Source organism: Ursus americanus, chromosome 3 (genome assembly GCF_024610735.1).
Source record: "Ursus americanus isolate L20-20 chromosome 3, mUrsAme1.1.p, whole genome shotgun sequence".
Lineage (NCBI taxonomy): Eukaryota > Metazoa > Chordata > Mammalia > Carnivora > Ursidae > Ursus > Ursus americanus.
Genome location: NC_142129.1, coordinates 24,386,567 through 24,401,070, shown reverse-complemented (window position 1 = coordinate 24,401,070; position 14,504 = coordinate 24,386,567). Strand labels below are relative to the sequence as shown.

Genomic DNA, 14,504 nt, shown 5'->3' with positions numbered 1-14,504 from the left:
GCTACCCTTTTCCTTGCTGGTTTCTAGCCACACCAGCTTCCCAGATATGTCACCAATAAACTATAAACATGCATTTGTTTCTTTCTTAATAAGACATGATTTATAATTATTAGTTTCAACTTATAATTACTAGTTTGTTTACTGGTTTTCTTTTAAAATCAGTCTCCTCAATAGAATCTAAGTAAGCCCCTTGAGTCCAGAGACCACATATGTGAATTCTCAGCACCTAGCACAATCCTTAGAACCTCATATTGGCTCCAATCTTTTGTCAAATGAATCATGAATAAGCAAGCTCCTCAGGGCCCGAAGTCATGGCTCTAAATACCAGATGCCATATACCTTTAGGACATCTTACAGTCATGAATTATCCCACACACTTACATATCTGGAACACTCAAAGGCATTTGAAAGAGGAGTAATACATTCAACACATTTCCCTACTTTCTGGTGTCGCATCCACCTACTTGTCAGACCTCACAGAGCTCTAAACCTTAACTCAACTTTGCCCTGCCAGAACTATAGGTCCAGTGTCTGGTTCTGGTTCTCAGAATCAAGTTTACCAATCTGGGCATCAAACTTGCTGTCATCTACTTAAGCTACTGCTTCTGTTTCCCAACTTAAACCTGGCCTCGAACTCTGGTTTCCTAGTTCTCCTTGCTTCCCATGAAACCTTCTGTTGTAGACCCACCCTGCCACCCAGGCCCTAAGTCTCCCAAATGCCAGTAGGGCGGATGCGATGCTGAATCCTGACCCTAGGCAGGGCCCATCCCCTTCCATGTGAACTGCTAGCCTGTTCATCAACCTACACCCTCCAGACTACCTCCTTCCTGATAGCCTGTCACCAGGATGCACTCACCTGCTCTGTGCTCATTTATCTCCTCATTCAACAAGCATTGTTAGAGCCTCTTCCAGACCCTGCAACCACTGTACTAATACAGGGATAAATAAGGTGTGCTCTCTACCTCTGAAGGAAGACAAAGAAGTAATTAAAATACAAAGTGGTAAGATATCTATTTGTAAGGTACCTAGAAACTGACTAAGTGTTCAAAGTGGCCCACTTCTCACCTTCTACTTTGTCTTGACAAAACTTAGGTCAGGCTTCTCTGCTTCCTACATGTCTCTGAACTCTGTCTGCCCCCAAATCTGAGCAAGCACTGAAAAATGGAACATGTCCCCTTATTTGCTTCCCCCAGTAATTGGCTGACCACAAGAGGACACTCTCCTATCAGACCTCGCTGGTCATTTGCCCTTTGCTTGCCCAAACTTCCCTTTAAAAATCTCCATTAAGCTTTTGCTTATTCCTCTCTACCCTGTAAAAGAAAAGACTTTTTCCCATTTGATTTTTTCCTGTTTGCAGATTTCTGAGATACGGGCATTCTCTATTACAATGGTCTTTCTCCTGAATAAAGTCTCTCCTTATGTCTGGGTTTGTTTTTACTTGGCAGCACACAGAGAAGAGAACCCTAACTTAGCTGGGAGGAGGAGAAGGAGAGCAGAGAAGACTTCTGGGAAAGAATCTGAGAACAGAAGAATAAGGAAACATTAACCAGACCAATGTAGGGGAAGGCAGGAATTCCAGGCGTGCCACATGGAAGGAAGTTCACATTACTCACATGGAAAGGTAATTTCTTGACCTATGCTCTGTGTGCCTGAATGGCACTTACCCCACCCGCATCTGGTGCTGCTCCCAATCGCCTGCCCCCCGGGGAGCGGGCCTGTCTCCTTCCATGGTCCAGGTCTACCCCTCTGCATACCCACACAAACACACACGTATGCTCTTCCTCCAAACATATGTCCCTTCCCTCCCAGCATGCCATGGAAGCCTCCAGAACACTGAACAGATCTAGTTATCGATGCGACAGACCCAGGCCCCCTCTTCACATTTTTCATGGACTCTCAGTCCCAGGCATCTCACACTGCTTCTGGTTTGGGCTGAGTTCCCATAGCCTAGAGACAGGAGACTAAAAGGACATGAGAAATGTAAAGACAGTAAGCTTGATTAGAAATTTCACAAGCGCAGCAACCAGGTCTGTCTGATCCAACACCATATCCCCAACCTCCTAGGAACAGGGTTCACACACATAGTAGGTGCTCCAATATTTGCTGAATAAATTGTCACATCAGCTCACATGAATAGTTCCATCTAATGCAGGATTCCTTCCGGCAACAGCATCACGCATCAGTTTGAAGGGGAACACACTGGTTGCCCTTCACGATATCAAACACAAAAGGCTGGCAATGTACTCTGTGCATCCCACTTTCCCTTAATAGTCCATTATGTGCATGCCAGCCGTGATCCATGATGCAAATGTGGCCCCAGAGTCACATGGCCGTGAGTACCGCGGCCTTGGAAGTGTATCTGAGCTGCTCCAAGAGGCTTTTTTTTCTCCCTCTCATTGCTACAATGCCAGAAGATATGTTTAAATCATTACTTAAAATTCCTTTCCCAACCAAACCTCTTCCCAGAGCTGTTAACAAGAAACAAAATATGCTGACTTGAGTTTCACTTTCTCTCCTTTCCCCTGCCTTCCCCTTGTGGGGCCCCCAATGAGTCATGGAAAGGCTCTGGGCAGGTAACACTCAAAGAAGCCAAGAAAGAAGCCCAGTATCTGTCAAACATGCAGATGTTAGAGAACAAAGACTCTGCAGCATGGTTTTGCCAAGGGACACGACCCCGGAAATAATTGGCACCTATTTCAACAAACTATTCATTTCATAGCCTTCTGATTGTACTATTCTTGAGCCATTTATTTTCAAGGAAACCATAATTAGTGCTTAGTTGATAAGTAATAGAGTAAACTGGGAAAACACACTCCTAATTCTCAGGCCAACTCTTTCACGCCTACAAAAATGACAAATGGATTCTGATGTTTCTTTATTTCTGCAAGGAGGGTGTTTTTATACTATGTTCTCTCATCGACACAGTGAAGTACACATTGCACCTGAAAGCTCCCATCGAGTGCTAGAGTTTCGAAGCAGAATGGCTTTAATGAGGAAATTACTTTGGAAAAGGAAATAAAAGAATGTGATTTCTTTAAGGCTAGGCAAAGCAGGAGAAGGGTATTCTTGTCATGACTTAGGCATTCAGTTCTGAGGCATCCAGAGACCAGCAGGCAAGGACAAGGGGAAACAAGGTGGGCTAACCTGGTTACAGAAGCTGGTGCCTCAGGAGAAACTGAATAGCCCAAGGCCCAGAGTCCACCCAAAGAACCAGGACAAATGTGGGTTTGATTCAGAAAGAACTCCATAAATCCAGCAGTCATCGTTGGTATTAGGGATTGAATTGTATCCCCAGAAAAACTCATATGATAACTCCTAGTACTTCAGAATGTTACTTTATTTTCATTGCAGATGTAACTAACTAAGGGTCATTACAAATGTGATTAAGATGAGATCATACTCATATGAGGTCATCCAATATGAAGTCATATTAGATTAGGGTGGGTGTCCTTATAGAAATCCTATATGACTGGTGTCCTTACCGAAAGGGGAAATTTGGACACACACACACACACACACACACACACACACACACACACACACAGAATGAATACCATGGAGATGAAGACAAAGATCAGAATGATATGTCTACATGCCAAGGAACACCAAAGATTGCTAGCAAACCACCAGAAGCCAGGGGAGAGGGGTAGAACAAATACTCCTTTATAATGCTCAAAAGGAACCAATCTTCCCGACACCTTGATCTAGGACTTGAGACTAGACTGATATTGTTTAAGCCACCCAGTTTGTTGGGCTTCGTTATGGTAGCCCTAGAAAAGTAATATAGTTGGTGATGAGAGTTAGGTAGCAGGAAAAAATAACTCAAAACATGGACTGCACCTGGTCCTTCCCAAGAATTTGCCTGGGAATCTCTGAAAAAGAACCTCACACCATCATCTGAGGCTAAACTCTCTTATTCTAGGGATAGGACACTAAAAGGATGTGAGAACTGTAAAGGAAACAAGCCAGAGAGGGTCAGGACACCAGCACATATCAGGGGCTCACTCCACAGGCAGGGCTGTGCTCAGTGGCTTTATGCAGAGTCAGATCACAGCCACCGTGCAAGAATGTAGGCAGGACTGGACACCCCCACCCGATCAGGTGAAAGAGTCAACAAGGAATCAGCAGAGTGTCACGGCCCAAACCTCAGAGTCCAGAGTTGAGGGCAGAGCCCCATTCCCAGGGATCCAGAGTGTTAGTCAAGGATGGGATAACACAGTAAGTCTGCAGCGACCTAGAGAGGGGATCAGGGCTCACCCTGGGACCACCAGGCACAGGGTCCATCATGGTCAAAACATTTCAAACCCTGGAAATTTGTGGGCTGAGGTTAAGGACAAACTGTTGGCCCTGGCTCAGGCTGAGGAACTAAACAAAAATAAAAACACTGCCAAAGACACAGGTGATCAGGGAGAAGAAGAGTTAATGCGAAAGGGCAAGTCATACACTTGTCTGAGTAATCATCAATAGATCAAGAAATAAAAATGGTCAAAATCTATATACATTTTACACCTATTAAACTTTTCACAAATAGGCACAACATTCATTACTAAGATGGTACCATATTCTATATTCAGTTCTCTGTGCTGCCTCTTTCTCAGAAAACTGTGTTTCTGTTGAAGTTATCGAAATTTCACTTCCCATCACATAGTGTACTGTCTTTGAGCTTATGGTTCACAGACTGTCAGCCTCCACTGTATGATGCCAGGTCTTTTGTTACCTGAACTGCAGGACACCCTCTTTTAGGCAACATGTTCTTGGGCAATGCCCATAAATGATGCCTCTGTTAAGGCAACGATCACATCCATTTGTAATGGTTTGCTTGCATCTCTGAGTCCTCCGATACATGGTGCCCCGGTAGGAAGCAGAAGCCATGATTCATCTCTGCATCCTGAAAGCCTAGCACAAGTGTGTCCTGATATAGGGTGTGTGCACAATAAATGCTAGCTGAATAAATTAATATTTAGGTTGAAAAAGGAAGAGAAAGAGGAACAAACTGTTCTTGCACAGTTGTTAAATCCATTACACAGATGAAGAAATTGGGACACAATAAGATTAAGTTACCCAAGGTCTCATAGCTAGGATATGACAATTCCAGAATTCAAACCCAGCTTGAGAGAAGCATTTAATTACTCTAGCACTGTCTGACCTGAGAGCTTAGAGGTGGTCTCCATCTACAACTTATGGGCTTTGATATTTGCCAGTAACAAAACATTGAATTCTAAGTAGCTCAACAGTATGGAAGCCCCTAAAGTTTCCCATATAGATTACACATTAGCAAAGAAAATGTATAAACCATTGTTGGAAACATCTCTGCCTTTCAGTTCCCAGAGCCTGAGCAAGCCTGACGTCTAGGTTCACTATACTAACAAAACCATGAATCTGGTGACAATGGCCATTTAACAGAAATTCATAAAGCATCTGTTATGTGCCAGGCACTTTGCTGGATATTAGCATGGGGGGTGACACACGGTGGGGGGTCCATCCCCTGAGAAAAACACAAACTGGGAGAAGATGGATACAGAGAGGTCAGCATTACAGAGTGCCAAGTGGTGCCAAGGGACCTAGAGGAGCACATCACTGAAGACAAGGCAAAATATTCCAACTTGTCCCGGTATCTCAACTCTTCTAAGGGGCAACTAAACAACCAGACCCAAGCAAAGACAACTGTCAGGTGACACAATATAACTTATTGTTATAACTTATTGAATAAGACTTGGGGTAGAAGACTTACCATAGTGGTTTTGGAGACTAGTAAGGAGAATAGAGAGGGGAAGGTGTCAGGAGCTTCACAAAATCCTCCTTTCTGATCTCCATGATCTCTCAGGAAGAACATTAGTAAGTTTGAAGGTAATTAACAAATCAAGCCAAGCCCTCTCTGGCTATTTATCCTACACACCAGGCAGTACATCTACCACCCCCATAATATGCAGCTTTGCCACACACTGGGGAGAAAAATCCATCTTATTCCCATTCCTTTCACTAGTAATACCTGATTTCAAAGAGCATGTTAGAGTTTATGAATAACATTCATCAGTATTATATCATTTGATGACCACAGAGAAGAGGGCTCCCATTTTTCAGACAAGAAAATTAATCCTCAAAGTCTCATAATTGAAGAAGAGACATTTAAACAAGTTTTTGACTCCAACGTGGGTTCCACTGCCTCAAACTGCCATTGTTTACTAAACACTTAACTACAGCATTAAGAATCATAGGTCTGAAAGCACTTATTGAATGTTGCTTGCTATTTCACATTAACAGCAGTTGCTGCTACTTAGCAGTTCCTAAGCTCTAAATATTAAGAAAGGCCAAGGTGAAGAACAGCTTTGAAATGATGCTCTATTTGATCAGGTTCTGCAGTAATTGTTAAAATCATATACACTTTCTTTGGATCCCTATAAAGCTTCTGCAGGATCACTGCACCTGCAGTGCCAATTTGCAATTTCCTCAGCCCTCCTTTGAAGTTATTCTTGCCAATTACCTGGTGTTAATATTAATTAAATATGATTTGCAACTTGAAATGTGGTGTTATCAATGGAACTCAGCTGTAGGAATATAAAATAAAATTTTCAATTGAATTTAAATGTTCCCTTTCATTCATAGTATTTTACAACATTAATACTTTTGTCAAATTGATTTTTGCCTGCTGGAAGTCATTTTTCCAAAGCAATGAACATCTGAGGGAAAAAGCTGCTCTTTATGTATTCCTTTCTTTCTGTCATTGAAAATACTTTGTTTTAATCTTGAAGTGAATCCATTTCAGCTAATAGAAACTTGGTTCTTGTTTATAATCTAAGAGGAAAGAAATGCTTTCTTTTAAAATGGCACTGACATAGTTTAAAAATATGATCAGTGGGCACTTTTCAATTATATACCAGGAATGAAATCTCCCTGACTTTATTGCTTGACCCCCGCCAAAAAATAAATCACTATTGGCAAGTGTCAGTCATTTTATACACAAAAAAAGAATTAATTAAATTGGTTTATTGCATTAACATTTCAAACAGATTGTGCCAGTCCAACGACCTCTGCAATCCCTTCCAATTCTGGGATTTTAAGATTCCAGACACATGTCAGACAATAGTTGGAAGCTTCCAGCATTTGCAAATTAGAAGAAAAAAATTAGAAAAAAAAAAAGTCACGTATGCTAGAAGCTTTGACAGAATCAGGTCTATTCTGCCCCCTGTAATGTGCGCGATGACGACTCGCAGGCCTGTCATCTTCAATAAGCCATTCATAAACATGATGACTGATTAAAGGAGGTGTGTTGCCATACTGTACAAATCCACAGTGAGAAGATATAATGCTTTCACAAATTCCTTTTATCTTCAAAAATAAAGCTTTAGCTTTCTTGCCCCTTATAATGATAGTGGTAGCATTAACATTTATTATCCTGTCTTCTTTTTAAAAATAATATAATAAGGTAAGACAAGTGAAAGCCTGTCTAAAGACTCAAGGAAGTCATTTTTTTTGAGTCACAAGCTGCAAGCCCCAGAGCTTATGATGGAAAATGTAAGCATATACTATGAACCTCTTTATTACAACATCAATGAAAACATCATATCAAATAATTAAAACAAGACAGAAATAGAGGACTCTGGTCCTAACAACTGAGGGTGTGCAACATGGATAAGTCTTAAAAACCAGAAGCAACTGAGCTATTCCCTTCCCACAGGCCAAGAGAGCCCAAAGGGGAAAATAAAAATAAATTAGGCTCAATAGGGCTCTCTGGATGTCCATAATTTTCCGGGTGTCATTGGAAAGAGCAGCACCTCGGAATTTCACAAAGCAGGGAAGTTGAACAGCCAGTTCAACACTGCACAGGGAGTGCCCACTGTGATCCTACTGGGAAGCTCTTAACTACCTAGAAGCCTAGGAAAGCCAGACTCGGAGCCCACCACATATCCTAGTCTGGAACCCTGAATTATCCATTATCCATATCACTCCCATCTACCAAAGTAGCCAGGGAAGGTAAAATCCTATAACATTCTGAAAGGAACTTCTGAACTGGTTTTATATAGGCTTCTCCATTAACCAAATTCTGTCTACTTAACACCCCTCTCAACTTCATTTCTAATCTATTGTCCTGGTCTACCTCCTATTCCTGTCACTGCAAGTTAGCTTCCTAAGCACACCCATCTTCACTACTGCCCGCTGCTATGGGTATTAAATTGTGTCTCCCAACAAGATATGTTGAAGTCCCAAAACCAATCCTCAGAATATAATCTTATATGGAAATAGGGTGATCACAAATGCAATTAAGATAAGGTTCACACTGGAGTAGGGTGGGCCTTTAATCCAATATGATGGGCATCCCTATAAGAAGAGAAGACAGAGACAGACAAGAAAGGAGAAGACTGTGAAATGATGACAGAGGCAGATATTGGAGTGATGCCTCTACAAGCCAATGAATACCAAAGATGAACAGCAGAAACCAGAAGTTACCAAAGGAAAGGAAGGATTCCCCCCTACAGTTTTTAGAAGCAGCATAGCTAACATTTTGATTTCAAATTTCTGGTCTTTAGATCTGTGAGACAATACATTCCCACTGTTCTAAGCCGTCTAGTTTGTGGCATTTTGTTATGGCAGCCCTAGGAAACTAATGCATCCCTTCAAGGACACTCCTTGTTTCCTGCCACCGACCACACATGTTCAGCTATGCTCTCTGGCAAAAGTTCCTGTTCTCCAATGAAAATCTGCTCAATATCCTTGAATTTAAGAACTCCTACCATCTCCCATCATGGAAATCTTCTTCAAAGGTGACAGAGTCCCCTCATAGCCACAAACCCATTGAGAGAAGAGAACACTCTGCCATACTCTTAGCTTTGCTAAGTCTAGGCCATTATTCCCACACTTTTTTCCATTTATACCAATTTTCCTCAGCTTTACTGAGATAAAATTGACAAATGAAAATTGTATATATTTAAGGTGTACAACATGATGTTTTGAAATATGTATATACTGTGAAATGATTACCACAATCAAGCTAATTAACATATCCATCACTTCACATAGTTACTATTTGTGTGTGTTTGTGGTGAGAATACTTAAGATCAACTCTCTTAGCAAATTTCAAGTATACAATACGGTATTTTAACTATAGCTACCATTCTATACATTCATCTTATTCATCTGGCATATCAACTTATTCGTCTGGCAAAACTGAAAGCTTACATCCTTTGGCCAACATTTACCCATTTCTCCTATTCCCTAACCCCTGGCAACCACCATTCTACCCTCTGCTTTTATGAGTTCAACTTTTTCGGCATTATTTTTCTTTCTGTGTCTGGCTTATTTCACTTAGCATAATGTCCTCTAGGTTCATCTATGTTGTCATGAATGGCAGGATTTCTTTCTTTCTTAAGGCCAAATAATATTCCACTTATATGTATTTTCTTCGACCATTCATCCATCAATGGACACATTGGTTGCTTCCATATCTTGGCTATTATGACTATTATGTGTTACAATGAATATGAGAGTCTAGATATCTCTTCAAGATACTGATTTCATTTTTTTTCAGATATATACTAAGAAGTAGGATTGCTGGATCATAGAGTAGTTCTATTTTTAATTTTTTAGTAACCTCCATATTATTTTCCATAATGACTGCAGTAATTTACACTCCTACCAAGAGTGTACAAGGGTTCCCTTTTCTCTGCATCCTTACCAAGTCTTGTTATCACATAACTATATATAAAACTTCTCCCCAAGAGTCTATCCTCAGCCCCTTTCAATCCTCACTCTATATCTTCTACCTCAGCAATTACCTTTCCTACCTCAATTACCAATTTTGTGAGAATGAACCTCAGGTCTATATCTCAGTTCCCCTCTCAGCTCTAGACAAACGTTTTTTGCTGTTTTTCTCCAAAAAGATATGTATTGATACCTACAATTTACTGTATTTGTAACCAAACCACACTTCCCACCCAATTCCAAATCAACCTCTCCATTTTACTGACTCTTTTCTATTTGTGGCACTTGCATTCTCCTAATTGCCCAGGTTCAGAATTTCAAGTTCAACTTTAATTTTTTTCTTACCCTCAAGCTCTACCTCCAATCAATTGCTAAGTTCCATAGACCCCACCTCACAAATGTCTCCTAAGTCTGTTCCCTCTTCCATTTCTATTGTCACTGCCCTATATCAAGCCAAGACTGATACTGCAAAGGCCTTTCAACTGGTCTTCCCATCTTCCACTTCTCATTACTACACTCTTAAACACATGTCCTGATAGATCCCTCTCCCCTCAGCAGTTTCCTTCATGGACTAGAAGATGAATAAAATTACCTCTCTGGGAGGTGAAATACTCAACTATGTGTCCATGTCAAGTCTTCCAATTTTGTCTCCCATAATTCATGACACAAACTATGCTCCAATCAAATGTGCTATTTGCTGATCTCAAATATGTTTTGGCCTTTTCAAAAAAAAAAAAATCCTATAGTCAAGAATGCCTTGGGCTGATACTATAACAGCTATCAAAGGACTATTTGTCTTTATTTTATCAAGTAACTCCTGTCCTGCTCTCCCTAGATGGATGTTGGCTAGGTAAGAGGCATCACAGACATCTGTCTGTGTTCATGACCATCATTTACTTATTTTCTTCATTCTCCAAGATTCACACACACTTCCTGCAAGTCTCAGATTTGTTAAAATGAAAAATATTCTAATCAAACCATACAAGCAATTTATCACTAAACAGATTTTCACTTCACTATCATTCCATTATGATCTGTCTGAATTAATCAGAGAGGAAACATTGGAAGCCTCAATTTACACTGAAACTTCTTAGCAATCAATGTTCCTAAAGAGAGAAAATCTGAACAGAGTACAGGAAAATTTATAAGAGTTGGGAAAATATATAATTTTATTAATAGGCAGACACTCCACAAAATGAATTTATATATCTCCTTCTCAGTCAAGATACTAAGATTTTTAAAAACATACTACTAACTTGGTGACAGAAATGTCATCAATGTTGTAGTAAGAGAAGTGAATGTTACAAAACTAATGAATTTTCATCAGAGTCATCAGATCATTTCAGAATGGGTTAAGTTGCTACCATTTGCTATTCCCATTAATATCATTGTCATGTAAAAGGTTTAATTTTCAGCTATTTTTGTTCTAGATAAAAATCTTTGTCATTAAAATGAGGGATGATTTTGATATTTAATATATTCCATGGCATACTCTAGTGTGGTACCAATTTGGCCTTTTCAGTATTCTGCATATTAATTGACAATCCAGCCCTCCTCCATTCCCCAGATAAGTGAGAGCTGAAATAGAATGGACAGCCAATCAAGTCACAGAATACTGAAAGGATCAACATTGAAGAAACATGTTGCTCTAATCAGGAGCACACACAAGGCACTAAAATTATTTTCTCCCAGGAATAATGAATGGCACCATCTGAATCCTTTTATGTGACAGTATTACCAAAGTATAGCAATGCTCCCCAAAAGAGAAAACTAAGTATTTCTTTTTTTAGTCAAAAGAATAAAACTGCGATCTCACTTAACTTTTAGAACAATGCATTTTATCAGATTCTGCAACAACTGGCAAATTATGTCCGGTATTGAATTTTTCATAGCAATCTGTTTCATGCACACAATGTGACCTGTAGTTGAAGAATGTACAGGATCACTGCAAAAAAACATATCATTTCAATACATACTCTATCAGTTTCCTTCTCTTGTAGAATTATCACTCTGGTGGGAACTGACATCAGCTGCTTAAATAATGCATTAACCCTGCTTCCAGAAGCTTTTGTTTTCATTTGAGTGGGCATTTCCTCCAAGATAATGGATTCTTATCCAAGAAGATAATATAATTGGTAATCATTTAAAGTTAATTGAATGTTTGAATCATTTTTATAGCAAAAATGATGGAATTTAAAATTCCAAAGAGCAAAGAGTATGGTATCATGGACACTAACAACAGGTGTGGACAATTCTTCAATTAAATCAATTAACCCAATCTGTCCAACAACACCAGGCTTGGAACACTGGAACAAATGTTAAATATACTAACTATTGTGTATAATAAATTTTCATGCCCTAGTATATGCAGAAGAACAGATCCCAAGCATCTTCAAGTCTTTCGAGAGAAATCTTATTCCAATAATATAACTTCAGACTCCATCCTTGGTAATTCTACATAAGCCCAAATCACTCCCATGGTCTTTTCCTGAGCTGAAGCCTCCAAGAAAGACAACAAATTATCAGTATAATTTCTTCCTTCAAATTCAAAATTACTCAAAACAGCCAAGGGGCACTTTAATTTTTCCACAAAATATTATTTCTCTTAGAGAAAAAATATGTACATTTTATTCAGTAATTCTTAATAAGAATAATAGTATTTGTTAAGTAACAATATGTCTCCTTTCACCCACCAAGTTATATTGTTGACCAGTCAGCATTAAGATTTGCACTTTAAGTTGTTTTTTGTGTTGTTCTGTTTTTTTCACATAATGAAATGGATTTACAACCTCATGGCTAAACATACATGTGGTAAAATGCCTATGGAGGTTTGGATAAGCACCTTGATAAAAGCCCAGGACAGAGCTCATCAGCACCTTGTTCTGACCCAAATTTTACATACTGCCCTTCATTCCACTGTAAGCTACAGAGTATAAGGTTAAGAATAAAAATGCAAAAAGTCAAATATGACAATAAGAATATTGCTGAAGTATAGCCTCGGGGGCTACTTCAGTATTGTTTTAAGATGATTACCAGTCTTAATCCCTCTAGTGTTGGATGTTAAATTCCACTGCCTTTTTTTTTTTAATTTAATGACTTGCTAATGTAAACTTCCATCTAGAACAATCAAATAGTATGTCATTTATTCAAATTTACAGTGGCTTTAATGTGCCAGCAAACTCCCTCATCAAAACAGACAACTTTAAAAAATGTTCACCTGAGTCGGGAGCTCTATTTCCTAAATTAGCACCAAAGTGTCACCTTGATAGACCATGAACAACAAAATCATTTATAATAAACCCAACTTCCCCCTAGAGTGGACAGCCTGGGTCATGCATCTGTGGGAGCTCTAATTATTCCATACAGATCAGAGAGCACTTGGAGATGCTCAGACTTCCACAAATTGTCACCTCCAAATGCAATCATCTGATAAATATATGCTTACCAATCTCCCTTGAGATCTGAGTGAAGGCCTCCACACCACTCTCTCCATAGTTGCCCTCAGAAGCCAGTGTTGACACATAATTCCACCCCAGGGCCGTGACAATGTCCACCATGGCTTGCGCTTGGTAGGAGTCAGGTGGGACTACCCGAGAGAAGAAGTCATACCTGGTGTTATCACTTAGCTCTGGGGCTGTGGATGCATAGCTGATTTGAGGTATCTGTAAAACAAATGACAGATCATTTCAACCCATGAAGAATCTTGTCAAATGATGAATTATCTCACAAGAGACAAAGTAGCCAAAGCTATACCAGAAAACTAGACATATCAGCCTGAAGTCAAAATATGGTTTTGTGACCACCAATCTTATTTTATTTTTATTTCATATTTTATAAAAGTCCGTAGCTCACTTTCTTTCAAAACACATTTCTAAACAGCAAGAAAGAACTTAGTGCTGCTTCAGGTTCTGAAGCCAAAGCAAAACATTTGTCCTTTTTGTTGCTTCTTTTTTATGCCATAAGTGATAAGTTCTGGCACAAAAATGAAGCCAAAATGAAGGTATAATGCATACACACATCAGAAAAGGTCACCTCTGAAATTGTATTGGCTTTAGGACATAAAGGGTACACGATCACGAACAGAGAATTTAATACAAGATTTTTTTACACTTGATACCATTTCAGTCTTAAGATTATACTTTTGGTAAATTACTTTAAATATATAGTTTTGCAAGTCTATTCACCATTTATTGATATAATCATTGAGTACCACAAAAAGATTTGGGAACAGCCAACTATGTTATCTTATAATAAAAAGATCTTTTCAGCTGCCCACCCAAAAAAATTACAAAACGGGAATCTATACCACAATTTCTTTAGGAAAATAGACAATATTCTGACATACATAGGGTGAATTGCCAGACTTTGAAAACTAGGAATCCTATGTAATTTATCTTAAATAAATTCAAAGTAACAAATTAACTACATGCCACAAATCTCCCCCTAAAAACCTTTTAAAATGTGCTGGGATAGAAGAACACATGGGTGCTAAAGAATAGAGTGGAAGGACATTATGGCTACATGGGGCACAGATGATGCAAGAAATCTGGCAAACAAGGTGAAGAAGGGCATTTCAGCCACAAAGAACTGCATGTCCAAAGGCATACAGTCAAGAAAGGGCATGGTAGATGCCAGGAATTGCAGCATTTCACATGGAGGGAATGCAGGGTAGCAAGGGAAGAACATCAAGAAATATAACTGCAAAGCTGGACAGATAAAGGGTTAGTCAGGTATGACAAAAAGTATGGATTTTAACACAAAGGCATGGGGAAGCACAGAATGACTGTAACTAAGGTAGTGGCATAATC

At 39.4% G+C, this 14,504-nt stretch overlaps 1 protein-coding gene across 2 annotated transcripts in view; it reads right to left on the bottom strand.

Annotated features, from left to right (window-relative positions):
• The window catches only part of GRM8 (glutamate metabotropic receptor 8), a 723,043-nt gene that overhangs the window by 555,247 nt on the left and 153,292 nt on the right, over window positions 1-14,504 (bottom strand). For both annotated transcript variants that reach the window (XM_087860847.1, XM_045792722.2), the window contains exon 3: window positions 13,142-13,358. In XM_087860847.1, the coding sequence (XP_087716973.1) occupies window positions 13,142-13,358 (217 nt within the window). The remainder of the gene's footprint in view (window positions 1-13,141; window positions 13,359-14,504) is intronic.